The sequence below is a fragment of the Porites lutea genome, chromosome 1 (assembly GCF_958299795.1).
Source record: "Porites lutea chromosome 1, jaPorLute2.1, whole genome shotgun sequence".
NCBI classification, from domain to species: Eukaryota; Metazoa; Cnidaria; class Anthozoa; order Scleractinia; family Poritidae; genus Porites; species Porites lutea.
In genome coordinates, this window is record NC_133201.1 from 1,300,494 (window position 1) to 1,315,331 (window position 14,838).

The 14,838-nt window shown below is 39.7% G+C and overlaps 1 protein-coding gene across 2 annotated transcripts; it reads right to left on the reverse strand.

Moving 5' to 3' along the window:
- Positions 1–987: 987 nt before the first annotated feature.
- On the reverse strand, positions 988–13,963 carry LOC140941465 (mannan-binding lectin serine protease 1-like). Of its 2 annotated transcripts, none has more exons than XM_073390471.1 (11): positions 13,839–13,963; positions 13,624–13,676; positions 8,723–9,100; positions 7,495–7,617; positions 6,941–7,083; positions 5,593–5,794; positions 5,204–5,377; positions 4,622–4,798; positions 3,764–3,931; positions 2,896–3,139; positions 988–1,803 (listed from the first exon to the last, which is right to left on the reverse strand). In XM_073390471.1, exons 1-11 carry the CDS (start codon positions 13,850–13,852, stop codon positions 1,413–1,415), a joined length of 2,067 nt encoding a protein of 688 aa, XP_073246572.1. In that variant the 5' UTR covers positions 13,853–13,963; the 3' UTR covers positions 988–1,412. The 2 variants fall into 2 exon arrangements, with proteins under 2 accessions (XP_073246572.1, XP_073246564.1); XM_073390463.1 differs by having other exon boundaries at positions 13,624–13,724; positions 13,839–13,948.
- Positions 13,964–14,838: the final 875 nt, after the last annotated feature.

Below are 14,838 nucleotides of genomic sequence, written 5' to 3' on the forward strand. Positions count from 1 at the left end.
CGCACCCCCCCCCCCCCCCCTGAAATGACCTGCGATTTTCTAATACAACTGGTATTCTGCCAAAAAAAAAAACTATGTGGTTTATTGGTGTTGAAGTAGAGCAAGAGACGAGTGCACCCCCCCCCCTTAAAAAAAATCCTGGATCCGCCCCTGTAACAGCAAACTTGTTCTTGCGTGAATGGGTGCGCTTATTCTAACTCGTCTAATTTGTGGGTTTCTTATTAAAGCTCAAGCGTTATGGTAACGTAGTCATGATAAATTTAACCGCAAGAAGTTAGTTTCCAAACTAAGTTTTTTTTTCCAACCTTTTGACGTTCATCCTCTCGAAACTAAATGTTGACAAAAGCTCATTGTTCAACATACATTCTTGGACATCTTGTATTAAAACACTGTAAATCATCAGTTTAAAAAGGTAAAGTGAGGAATTTAATGAATTAAAAGACGACACATAAGGCTACAGTTACCTTCCCACGAGAAATAGACGCTCTGGCACTGTACACTGTAAATTTACGAAATTGTGTGTGTGAACGCAGCGCACTGGTTCTGTACACTGTAAATTAACTGAGTTGTTTGTGTGAACGCAGCATAAGCAGGTGTAACTTATGGAAAGTTTCCAAGTAGATCAACCCTGTTGAGAGCCTTAACTCGCAACTGACGAGTGAACTTTTGTCAAAAGATGCTTTTCACAAAACCTTTCTGCTCGGCGTCGCAAAGTTTCAGGGGCGTTCAAATCTGAAAAAGAAGTAGAGGTTTCTAGGAGTTCGCACCTATCTATTGTACAGAAGTATTCCAGTGAAAACCAACCACCCAAACTAAATAAGGTAAAAGACAGAGGGGATGCCTATCTCTTAAGTAAACAATATCCGTGACAGAGACTTAAAAATCAGTTGTATTTACAAGCATAAGCTACAGAGGCAAAAGTATTCTACACCTGAATATACGCTTCTTTCCCGAAATAGCCTTGGTAACATTTCCCATTGTTTTAAAAATAAAAAATTGATCAGGAAATGGTTAACATTTCTCCTATATAATGATTTGTTAAATTTTACAACTATATAAACACCTGTTCGCGTAGTAGAGATTGAATGCAAAGCAATTGCGACATACAGAGGCTCTTAGCCTCATATACAACGCCCTAACAGGGACGTTTAAACTTAATTAACCCGGCATCAAACAATAAAACCCACATATTTCTAGACTGCCAAGCTATGATATAAGTGTGAGGTTTAAGGTAAGAAAAAATGAAACACTGATTCACAACCTTCTTAGACTACTTCTTGTTTTCTCGCCCACGGATAATCCTGGCGCCTGCGTATTACGAAGTTGACCGCGCATGTTACATAACGTCATAAAATGAAACTTAAACTTAGTTACTATTAATTTTAACATAAGGTTCGGGCACAAGAGAGGCACTAGAACATTTGCTTCTTAATCCAAGGGACGAACTCAGTAATGCGGACATACACTCCATACTTGTTTCGTAAGCCGCATCCAAAGTTACTGCCCCAGCTGACGACCCCACCCAGAACCCACTTCTTGACGACAGGATCTTGGAAGACAAATCCACCCCCAGAGTCCCCTTGACAGGAGTCTTTGCCACCTGAGGCTTCCCCTGCACAGAGCATTTGTGGTGTCACTTTGTGACCTTCGTCTTTAAACGCCGCCTTGCATACGTCATTTCTGATGGTGGGGATGCAGATCTCTTTCAAGGTGTTGGCAAACTGCCCAAATGAGCTCTTGCTTACTTTGTAGCCCCATCCTACCACTCGTCCAAATTTTCCAGGGTCAAAGAGACTCTTCTGCCTATGGTGGTTACAAATAAGACGATGTACTGTGAAATTTAGTAACAGTGGCGGATCCAGGGGGAGGGTCTGGGGGGTACGGATTTCCCCCCCCCCCCGCCCCCTATCAGACCTGACGCTTGTTTGAGACTGAAATTCTTTCATCGACAGGATCGTATATCATTTTTTAACTGGCTGATTTTTTTAATGAAACGTGCGTTGCATTTTGTCACTAAACTAAATTCCAAGGATGCATCCTTTACGAGTAGAATTGAAGTACAAGGTAAGGGCCAAGGAATTATAACGTGCAACCACGTTTGGTGGGAGGGGGTGTGGGGGAGTGAGGGAGAAGCAATTAGCCACAAAAAAGTTCAACAATCCTTTCTGAACCAAAGTTTGGACCCGCCCTAATAAAAAATACCTGGATCCGCCCCTGAGTAAAATGTGGAGAAAGTTAGATCTACTAATTATAATAATGCAAACATCCTACTGTTGGGAAAACCAAAATCCCTCCCATCAAAGAATTTCTTTCCAAGCAACAAAGATACTTCAGTTAGTCTCGCATAACAAACCGTAACTTAAGTAACTGGGGAGGAAGGTTTGCGCAGTGGTTAAAACACTCACTACCCATTAATGTTGCCGGGTTTCAATACCCTTGGCCATCTGAGATGTTTTTCTCCAGTAAGTGCAATTTTTCTCTCTTCTCAATGAACAACTCTGAGTCAAAATTCAATTCGTCCAGGAACGTTAACACACGAACCCTTTCTTTCAAGCGAGTTCTTCAGAGCGCTCAAGTAGGTTAACAAATAAATGGATACTTAGGTTGCATCGCCAAAATTTCATGCTTTTTACCTGGGTAAGTCACTAGGGAGCTTAATCAACGTCGTAGTCGTCCAAGGAAGGCAAGAAATGTATCTAAGAGTGTGAAGCACGTGCAAAGTTGTTGTTTTGTGATAAAACGCATAGCTTTTTTGGCGTTTTTGTCGCCGTCGTCGTCACCGTTGCAAAAAAGCTCTATTGCGCATGCGTGTACTTGCTTTGTGGCCCCTTGTAAATTCTGCAACTATGATAGCTATCAGTTTCCAATCTTTATAAAGCTTGTAAAATAACTTACTGTCCTTCTGGCAGACATACAGGCTTAACATAGTGTGATATTCTGACTTCACGATCCAGCTTCAAAAGGGCCAGGTCAGAAGCAAACAGACGGAAATCAAAATTCTTGTGACTTATAATTTGAACTACTTTTCTTCTCTGCACGTGACTGTCGTTTAGTTTGCGGATCTGGTGAAGGCCAGCAAATATCTTCAAAACGGAAAGACTTACAATACCACTCGATCTGTCTCTCACGCAGTGGGCAGCTAGGAAAAATAAGGCATAAGTTAGGAATTAGCTATCAAAGGACTATGGATGGGTTTGGCTCACTGTGAAACTCGCAAAACCGTGAAAACCAGAAATATTTCTGAAATATTATTGCGTTGCAAGGAGAAAGCAAGTCAGACGAGAGAACGGTTGTTATTTTGTGCCTTTGTGGCTTGTTTGCGTGTCCTGGATCTTTGTTAAAATGTTTCAGGCGGTCATAATTTTCGGAGTTAGACGGTAAAAGCTGGCAAAACAACATAGAGTTCTGTCCCACCTTTTGTACGAGAAATATATATTGAATTGGCAAAATTTGAAAGCCAATTATGGGAGGTTGTCGATGAGTCACGCCACAATTGGTCCCTAACGTGAGCATAGACTTTCAGAAAGCCGCTATCATCATCATCATCATCATCAACATAATCATTATCATTAATGATAATAATATTATTGTTATCATAATCGTTGTTGTTAACCCTATAATGATGATGATGATAATAATAATAACAATAATAATAATAATAATTATCATTATTATTATTATTATTAGTAGTAGTAGTAGTAGTAGTAGTAGTAGTAGTAATAATAATAATTATTATTATTATTTTATTATTTTAGTTACAAACCTGTCAAGACCCATCGTTCATTCAGCAGGCTTCCACCACAAGCGATCAGATTATTCTTCATTACAAGAACATGCCAAGGATAAGAGCCCTTGCGCGCGTCCTGTCCACCAACAATCCTCTTTCGACAAACATCACTTGTAGTATTGAAGTGATTCACTTCTCCACACGCTGAAATTAAATGGAGAGAAATTTATTCGTCGGGTTACAGCTAGACTACGAGCAGTCTCTCGTTTTTCAGTCCGTTGAGCAAAACGCGCGAAACACGAACATGACAAGGCGTGTGATTGATGGCGCGCGTTTGCACTCCCCGCACTAATTCTGAAGAAAAAGAGAGACTGGTCTAGGTTAAAGCCAGAATGTTTGGTGAGGTGCCAAGAGATAGATTCGCCACTGAACGGAACAAACATGTCCTTCAAAGACTTAATTTATAATCTGCAAACACAAAAGATGGCAACAGAAGCGGCCTAGTATTGCTGGTTTGCACGAGACGTCAAGGCGACTCTGTTGGCGGTCAAGAACAAAAGCATTTTTCTCCCCTGGGAACAAAACTCAATTTTCATTTAATTCTTCGTGAAAAAATTATATTGTCAGTAATGACCCCAACATGGCCGCCTTGTCTCGTGGTTGCAAACCAAGAATAAAGATAAAATAAATACACACCGCAAAATATTTCCGATTTTTCCCGATCCCTTTTTCTCAAATCTCCCGATGAGATTCAAACCATACGGGACTTCTCTGCCCCAGGCGTACAAGCAATACGCAACTGGGCTTATCAATATCTCCTGACAACTCCACTTTTTAAAACAGAGAACGTAATTTTTTTTAGATCAAGATTCCAGACCCATTCCAGCAACTTACTTGCAATACATTTCGGTTGCTCTCCAGACCATATCCCATCTGCTTGACACTGCCGTGTTCTGTCTCCTTGAAGCTCAAAATACTTATTGCAGGAGAAACTTACAACCTTTTGGTAGGTAAATCCACTCTCAGTTATATTCCCATGACGTGGTTTTCCCGGGTGTCCACAGTTCACCGCTATTTGAAGGGAAGAAACAAAAGCACTCAAATCGAGTCTGTTATATATGGCCACAAATTAAAAACCGGTATTCCTGAATTCTTTAAAGCGTCCCTGATATCATTCCTCATGTCTGACATTTCGTATTGAAAGATAGGTGCTTAAAATGGACAATCTTATCGTAGCCTTTTAATTTTCAACGCCAAAAAAATTGAAATTGTTCTTGCCTGCTTTCCTCCCTGTTTTTTTTCTGTTCTTTGTTTTTTTGTTTGTTTTGTTTTGTTTTGTTTTCTTTTTTAACTTAGGGGCGGCTCCGAAAAGCTGGTTGTAGTCATTGTTCCAACGCGACGTAACAAACACATAAATAACTCAAACTTGCTAGATAAAGGTCAGAACTTTTAAAACAAGCTCTCAATTTAACATACGTTTGCAGACGGGTGGAGTTCCGTCCCAGTCTCCGGTGTTTTTACATTCTCTCACGGCCGAGCCTGTCAGAAGATAGCCTTCATTGCATGCAAATGCCACAGTTTGTTTGAACGTAAAATCGTCTCCTGTCATATTCCCGTGATCCGGTGCGGTTAAAGGAGGACACCGAATTCCTGGTGATAAAAAGACAATGATACCCTTTGGCTGTAAAATCAAAGATGGCTAAAACACGCAGAAATACTGAACAATCACTCGCAAAAAACATTTTTGAACATGATAATAGCACAGCACTATTAAAAATTACTTTCTAATAATAAGAGAACAAAGTTTGCACCGGAGTGTAAAAAACGAGAAGACCTTTAATTACTAAAAACATCGTTTTACGTACCGTGTGTGTCATAGAAGGCTTTAAATCCTCTGTAATTTCCCGAATCATCAGATACAAATTCGATGTGAATGTAGTTCCCGGATGAGGTGATGTTCCGTGGAAGCTTTTTGCCGCAGTAAGGACCGTACTTTCTCTTCTGACCAGCGTTTACTTTTAGGTAATCGTAAGGGCAAACGACATCGGGATGTTCCTCTATGTCAAACTAAATAAAGAGGTGACTCGATGTAAGATAAAGCGCATGAACAGTCTAACCTCAAGTATCAGGAAAAATCCGGCTAGGACAGGAGTAGATCAACCACGGCAACTTACTAAATGACGAAAGGTTAGGGCCCGTGGGGGGGGGGGGGGGGGGTGTGCTTCCCGGTTGTCCAAATCCTGACCCTATTTCAGACACAAAAATGTTATTTTTCACACCTTTTGTCAGACCTGGCCTCTAAAATCCATACCCCTTTTCAGACCTGGGCTCTAAGAAATTATGTTATCATTACTTGGATTAGAACGCTAACAGAAGCGATTTCACAAAATCCATTTCGAATTCGCATATTTTTCTTTCTCAGGTATTCAAAACATTTGGACTTAAAATGATAAATACGTTCATACACTCCCGCAGTTCCCTCGAAAACCATACCAAATTCCAGACCAAAATGGCCAGTCTATACCCATTTTCAGACCAAAACGGCGAAAACACCATACCCTTTGGAGCTGTTCATACCTATATGGCTTATATAAGGGAGTACTCCCCAAGGAGGGGGGGGGGGGGGGGGAGGGTTAGGGATAGGTCTAAGCTCAGTCTCCAGCCGTGGGTGTCTCGATGCGCCCGCAGTACTCCTGAGCCTAGGATAGGTCCGGTTCGGTCCTGTCCGCTCTAGGTTTTTTCAACTACCTTGCAGTTCTCCTTACAACACTTTTCTTGGTCCCAAAGATGACAAACGTTATACAGTCCGTGCCTAGGTAATACAGACACCTTTTTAATGCGGACACTTCTTTTTGCTCCCGCTTTAATGACTATGCTAGGGGAGTAAGGAATGTTTAAGAGGCTGATGATTCCTCTAAATAAAAATCAAGAGGTAAAATTTGGGGATTCCCGAATGTAAAGCACCGTTCTTAAGAGCAAATTTTACGTTTTTTTTAATTCCCTGAGATAGTTACTTTTGCTCATGTACGTGAACAGTAGAATTGAGTGATGAAATCTGACGACGAATTTACTTGCCAGATGGAAAAGCTATTGTTGCAGTTTTAACAAGTTTTTTCGATTATTTTTCCACCAATAGTATCGATCAAGAACCATAAAAAATGGCTCTTCTATCGATCATTTCGAAGGGAATGTGCAAAACTATAAGAATCATACCTCGAGGAAAGTTAGCGTTATCTGATATCCTTTCTCCACGGTTATTGTCCAATCACAATCGGAGTTTTTGGGGTATTTCTGCGGATATTCTGGAGATGTTATTTCTCCTCTTCTAGATTGAATGATCTGGTTGTTGCAGATGACTGAAATATAAAAAGAGGACAAGGTAACGTCGGGTCAGGATACTGAAAACAAACAGCAAAAACGACAACAAAATGCTTGGCAGGAATGCAAGCTGTTTTCTGCTACTCTGGCTCTTTCAAAGATGTCAGTTTATTATCATAAAAAACGAAATTTTCAAACTTTTCAAGTTACTTGAAGAGAAAGTTTCATTACATTTCGAAAGTAAGGTTTTACACTGGAAAATTAACTCTTATAGTTAGAATGCTGTCCAATCAGTCCTCCCTAGAAATTCAAGGTCATTTGATACGTTATTACAGGTAATATCGAAGCAAACAAACAAAACAAAACAAAACCTCGGCAAAAAAGAAGAAGAAGAAAAAAAAGCTAAGAGTTATTTTAAAAGTAAAACGCGATGAAATATATCTGCTTACAATGGCATGACTTGCCATCAGGCTGAAGTCTGTATCCGAGACGACAAGAACAGTAATGGCCGCCGATGTAATTGTGACAGTAGTGATCACAGCCGCCATTCTCGCTTTTACATTCATCTTCATCTGCAATAACAACAAATGATTTTTTGCTATTTATTCATTTATTTATTTTGTATGTTGTATATTAATGTTGTTATTTTGACATCAATATAAACAAACAACACGTGATCAACGCCGCACTGAACAGCTGGCACATGCAAGTGCCGGATCAGTTGAAGAGATTTGTGTTTCTAAGTGAATGGACTACAGTAAATCCTCTATTGAGACCCCCTCCCCCCTCCCCCACGGGGGGCTTATTCATTTCAAGCACATTTGAGGGGGGCGGTTTAATAGAGACGGGGGGCTTAGTTGCGAAAGGGGAGCTTATTCAATTTCGCAAAGACGATGGTATCAGTACTCCATAAAGGACTGGAATTCAAAGTGGAAAAGCTAAAGTACAAGAAGTTGGATGGAGGTCATGCATCCGAGGACCAAAATCAAATCCGAACTTCCAGCTGGTGAATAAACCATCCCAGATCAGTCAAACGAAGATTTACAGTCGTGATTGATTAATACAGTCTATAATTTATTAGTGAATAATAAAAACAAGGGGAAGGGAGGGGGGGGGGGGTTATTTGAGAGGGGGAGCTTCTTAACTTTCTTCCCCTGAAAAGGGAGGGCTTATTTGTGAGGGGGAGCTTAATAGAGGATTTACAGTATGCATTCAAGAAGTAAGGTAACGGCGAAGGATCCTACTGGGGTTGTATAAATGCCATTGATGTCTATTAACTGGTTAACTTTTATTGGTCCTAATTACGCAGTGATCAGTAAAGGATAGAACTAAGAAAAGAGGAAAAACAAATCCGAACTTTCAGCAAGTGAATAAATCATATCGGATCAATCCACGTGGAGTGTTACAGTTTATCATTCAAGATAAAGGGGGATGGGAAGGGGTAGCCTGAGTATCAGGCGTTTCTGGGGAAAAGGGGAAAGATGTAGGCGAAAAAGGGAGAGAGCTGAAATCTCCTCTCCCCTAGCCCCTTAGGAAGGCCTGATACTCAGGCTAGGGAAGGGGGCTTAATAACTCTCTTTCCCTAAAAACGGGAAGGGGGGTGGCTTATTAGCGGGGGGTGAATTCTTTGAGGGAAGGGGCTTAATTACTGTAATAACTAGAGTCACAGAATCTTACCAACAGCGATATAATGCGCTCTAAAGCCAGCATATGATTCCTCGTTAGAGTAGTCCGAGTGAAATGTAATGGTACATTCGTTGGTTGGCGAGATAACATACTCCTTAGGGAGTTTGCTATGATGTTTGTTTATTGTCTTGTGTTTGGAACCGCAAAATCGTCCCAGCGTGCTATTACCAGAGCGCAAAGAGAGCCAGTCGTAATCACACTGGAAGAAGAACTCGATGTCGATTACTGTAAAGCGTATCCTTATTCGATGACCTTTGGGGACTGTTATGTTCCACACACAGTGGACATTATTGGGGTACGTGTTAGGAAAGTTTGGGGACTTGATAACGCCAAAGAAGCCAGAGCGATTTCCACCACACTTCACAGCGCCTAAAATTACAGATTATAAGGTTCGATCTGTAGTAACAAACAGTGTAAATTATTGACCAGAATAAAGTGCCAGGCAAATCTTTTTGTTGCAATGAATTTCCCCTTTCACTGGAGGTGAAAAATAAGTGATAAAAAGATCATTTGGTATCGCTTTTTAATATTGTCTACGGATTAGTAGTTAGTATCCTACGACTTGGAGATATCTTTCTCCTTTTTCCTTCACTGGGCTCCCTTTCTAGACTGAGCCTCGGAGTATATTCCATTACAGGGAGTAAGCCCTTCCGGGGGTACTCTAGGGGATATTTAATCACAAGAGAGGATTATATGCACTGTGCACGCATTCCAGCCTGGCGGGACGGAGTGCACACTTTTTATAAGAGTTTCGAAAAAGTCCTTTGTTGTGGCAACCTCAAGTCGCAGTCAAGCTATTGTGTGATCGATTCGCATTGATTCAAACAAAGATCGTGCCAGTTAATAAGCTCCGTGATTTTCGCTGAAGTTTGATGGCAACAATCTGTAATCACGGTGATCTGATGTATAAGAAACTGATCCAGGATTAACATGGTACTTTGTATAGTCTGATCATGTTTTTTTTGTCTCGCATCAGCGGGCTATTTAGCAATGCAGACACTTAATTGGAGATGAATAAGACGGCCGACTACCCGAAACTCAACAAATATGAAATAAATTAAATAGATAATAATAATTTGATAGCACATCCTCAAAGTGGTTTTCGCCTAGTTTATACCACAGACCTGATCCATTTGCAAATATTTAGAAATGTTGGTTCTATTTTGGGGAGATGGGAAGACCTGAATTCCCTGAGAGAACTTCGCAACAGGAACACTAACCGTAAAGAGAACGAAGATGAGTTTTCTCGTGAAAAAAAAAATATTACTTAAGAGACAATTCACGTTCGCAGTTGGTGTTGACAGAGATCAGTAGTTAAATCACAGCAAAATTAGTCAGTGTAACCCAAAACAGTTGATGACAAAATCATTGACATCTCAATCACAGGTCAATGTCACCCCGACAAATCAGAGATCGGATGTTTTTCTCAAGAATCTCACGTTGGAGACGCCTTATGTTATTAAGTATTAATTGTTGAAAATTTTGAGTACTGTTACCAAATAACCTTGGGAATTAATCATGAAAATAAAAAAGGGGAAAAATTCCGCCACGTACTGTCTTGCAAAAATATGGATCAAATTTAGGAGCTGACAAGTTTTCTAAACTGAGTGAAATTTAAACTCAATTTTTGCATTTACTCTATTTTGTGAATTATTGGTCTTACATATTCGGACGATCTGCTCACTTGCACTTTGAAGTATGTTTTACGCTCAGTGCTACTTTTTGAGTTGTTTTGTCATTCTTCGAGCTGACAGCAAAGAGAAAGCTGAAAATTATTTTAACAACTTCGTTATAATAAATTTTCCAAGAAATCTTAGTAATGACTTCTGTTATTACTACTGACAAGTCATTATTCCGAAATACCCCTAGCAAGGTAAATTTGATGAAAGAAGAAGGATCGTTGAGGAGAGGGTTTCGTTTATGGGAAGTTTAGAATCATTATAAGTGTCAGTAGCGCCATTTTCAGGTTTCGCTGAGATGATTTTATAGAATATGCCCAAAAAATAAACGTGGAGGAATTTAAATGAGTATTTCACGCTCAGGTAGTGTTCAAAGGACACCAACTTTGCATGGTGAAAGCGATGGTGATTTTTTTTTTGAAAAGACAATCGAGCCGGATGCTACAGAGGAAATGCCACTGAGAACTTAACTCTCCAAATGAAGACGCTTACTCATCTTTTGTATAAACAAATTAAGCACCTACGGGCAATTATACTGACACAACTTCTTGGAGAGGTCTATAAACCACGGGAAGTCCAGGATTTCGGCAGGATTTACTGATCCAATACTTGCTCTGCTGGTCAAATTTGATAACAATTTTTTGTGTACGAATTAAGCCTGACTACATTTTTTTCTTGGCCTAGGCTGAATAATTATATTTTTGCCGATTTTAGGCTCAACAGATTCTCGTGATATTCTTTAAAAAGGAAAAAATACATATTCACAGGACGAAATATCGATACTTTCTGTGGTTTAGGTCATTTCTTTTGTGCTGTATACTGTACATAGGTATTTCATGTTGTTATTAGCGGCACTGAACATTTAGCTATAGCTAGTGCAGTCTTTTTAGTTTTGTTCGCTAGTTTTGCTGTTTAAAGAATTGTAATAAACAAGGCAAGTACAGTGGAACTTCGATTTAACGAAGGGCCAAGGGCATGAAAAAATTTGTTCGCTATAACGCGGTTTCGTTATATCGAGGTTCCTTTTTAATTTTTTTTACTATTTTATCGGAGGTCCACTGCAACTCCAGTCTCTCCAAAGTATACTGCATTTGAAGGGTAAAAAAAATGACCGCTTCCATCACATCCAGAAACGAGCACAGTCAGAATTCAACCAAATTTCCAAATTTCATCGTTTCATTGAATGCCGGTCACACCACTGGACTCAAAATTCTTACAGGACGCCATTATTCGCTCTGATCTGGCGGGAGTGAAAGGGGCGACCAGCGCATGTCGGCGGAATAACTGAAATCAAAGACGCACCGTCATGAACTTTAATTTGCTTTAGTCCTCAATTCTCTAAGTCTAAGTTTCACAGGAAAGCTTTGAAAAAATGCCGTTGGGGTTTTAGTGGCACGCGACATCATATAAAATGGATTTCAAAAATGGCGTGTCACATCTGGTCAACGGGAAACGGTAATTGTATTACAATATAATGCAATTTTCACTAGAATTGATGCGATTCCAAAATAATAAAATCTGAGTTCACTTACTTAAAAAAATAAAAACCAAGACTGTTCTTATTGATTTTAACAATGGCACTCTCCAAGCGGCTTAAGCGACAATCTCCCTGTTTGTGTTCATAAGGTTATCAATGTGTTATAGTTTGCATCAAGAACTCCTTCCAGGTTAGTTTTCTTTGTAACTAACAAAGGTTTTAGCTGTAGGATTTGGGATATATTGCAGTTGTTTTTAGGACTCAATTAATTGCCAATTAACAAGACCTTTGAAGAAGACTGTGCGTCAGACTTGTAAAGTGCTCTTAGTGTATCATGTTGAGTTCAGGTCAACTGGTCAAGAAAGCACCTGAAAATAGCACTCGGCTAAAAAGAAAGCTAGACTCAGAATAAAACAATCCAATTAATGGATTTTTTTTTGTTCGGTACAACCAAGAGATGTATCTCAAATTTACAAGTTGGGTTACTGCCAAAAAAGAAAGAAACAAACAACAACCACTTAAGCAAACTTAAAAACCTTTACATAGTAAGAAAAATTGCTTTTGTCCAACAAGGGCTTCCACTCTTCCTGGTTTTCTTTTCACTACCACTGCATTTTTCTTCTTTTCAAAGTTTTCAGTTGTCGACGTCTTGATTCTTTTATTTTTGACGACAAGCCAATCGTTTTGAGAAGAAAAGCCCATAAAACGAGCAACCTAGAAATGCAGCTGTAAAACACTTTTTCGTATAACTGTAAGTCAATAATCCTCAAGGACCCTTCTATTGTAACTATAGCAGGATTTCCGGTACGCATTAGGTCAGTCATCACAAATCACCGCCCTCTATAACCCAATGAGGAGACTGACTCAGCGGTCATTTGTTGTTGAACGAATATATCTGAGTTAGGAAAACTCCTGTGCAATTTGTGGGCGCTAGTCCAGTCATGTAATCACGTGGTTCAAACATCTAAATTGAGCACTTTGATGAACACAAAACTTTGGCGCCAAGCTGGTTGAAAAAGAGACATCACCGTGATTCCGACAGTGATAATATACGTGAATGGGTCCATTAGAGAAACGGTATGCAATGTTGTTACTGAATAGGTCGGGGGCTTATAGAATTAAATACCACCAAGCATAAGCTAAGATTCTGTCTGCTTTCTTTTGAGATATCAGTAATGTGTGAAATCAGGAAGCATTTGGCCAATATCGTTTTCCTGTTAGTTGATCTGACGATGTCATTAATTCGTTTTCTGTAAACAAATGTGTAACACTCTGCAAAGACGTCAATCGACGGTGATCTCGACTGTAAGCGCGCTATATCACATAAATACAGAGATATGTATCTCAGTGATTTTCCATTGCCCAGGCTGATGGAATTATCAGCACTGGTAATGTAAACAAATCTCGTTACCAGTATGTTTACTGCTGTAAAGAGGAATGCGCCTTATCAGTTTGAATTGTGATTTTTTCGCCGTGGCTATTAAAAACGCTTAAAGAGATTACTAAAGCAGGAGTCAGAAGGAAATAACTATCATAGGACACAAAGAAAGGAAGACTTACTGAACTGATTATGAGCTAGGTTTTGTATTTGACATTTCATGACCTGGTTTGAGCACAAGACTACATCATGTTCGACTTCCTCTCAAGCTGAACGCGCGTTTACTATCACAAACTCCCACGTAATAATCAAGCTGTTACATGAAAAATTACATAGTAGCAATTAAGACAAGAAGTACCTGAACTAGAAATGACAACAGCAAACAACAGAAACAGAAGACAGGGTAGAAATCTACGATGAGATTCACACATGATGCAAGTCAGTTACTCGAACGTGCTTCTAATAACCAGTAGGAGACAATGAAACAATAAACCCGTCAATGTAAAAAAAAAAAAATTTAAAGGAAAAAATAAAGAAAAACGAAAATAGGTAAAAGTTAAGAGGTGAACATACCTAGGAAATTTCATGGTTCTTGGGCTTAAAGCTTCTCATGAATAAGTGACACACGCAAAAGACACAGCGCGTAATAGTACGGTCCCAGAACGATAATTCTTTTCTATGGCACGCGCCTACGTTCACTAGAGTTTTATTCATTGTTAAAGAAGATTGACAGCTGTCATGGGTCTCAGTGGGTGAGCAAAACAGGAAACCCGTGGACACAAAGATCATGAGATGTAAAGTGACCTCTAGTGCCCGCTATACTATTACGTTAACGAGCAGTGTTGAAAAGTAAGTTCAAATTACAGCATCAGACGGGAAAATGGGTGTGGCTCCTTCCCTCAAAACAAAACAAAAATCCATGGACATGGCTAAGTATTTTGTGGGTATAACAGAAAACTTATTTTGGAACTTTTTATTATGTTCAACATTGCAAAGAACCCACGGCAAAAGTCCCCTCAGTCGGTGCGGTTAAATATAAAACAACCTTTTTTTATGACGTAGGCTTGAAAGTCATCCAACTGCGAGTTTTGGTACCGTTTGACCTAACCCGCCTTTAAAAAAGAAGGTATTTTTACATCCCTAATATCTTTTGTTTGTTTGTTCTGAAAACAGTCTTCACGTCTAGTCTGTTGGTGCTGTAGTATTTTTAAGTAGAAGAATGCACATGTGCTGGAGCCACGAACAACGATGATCGCCTGCTTTAAGGTTTAAACTTCATCTGCAGTGAATGACGTAATTTTTTAGGGAGGCACGTGGAATTATTGTTCTAGGAAAAAATCCAAGGTTCTATCAATGAACACAACCGGTTCACTTTTAGACAGATCTGTTACACCACCGTCAGGAGCTACCGACAAATTCCACTTCAGCCACTTCGATCCGAAGCAGTCAGTCAGTTTTGTTTGGCTTTAATGATCTCAAGAGCTGACTACAACCACCTTTGTCTTCACTATTTTGATAGTAACTCTTTAAGTCTCCAGTGTGACCAACATCAATTTTCCCCCAATACTCAACA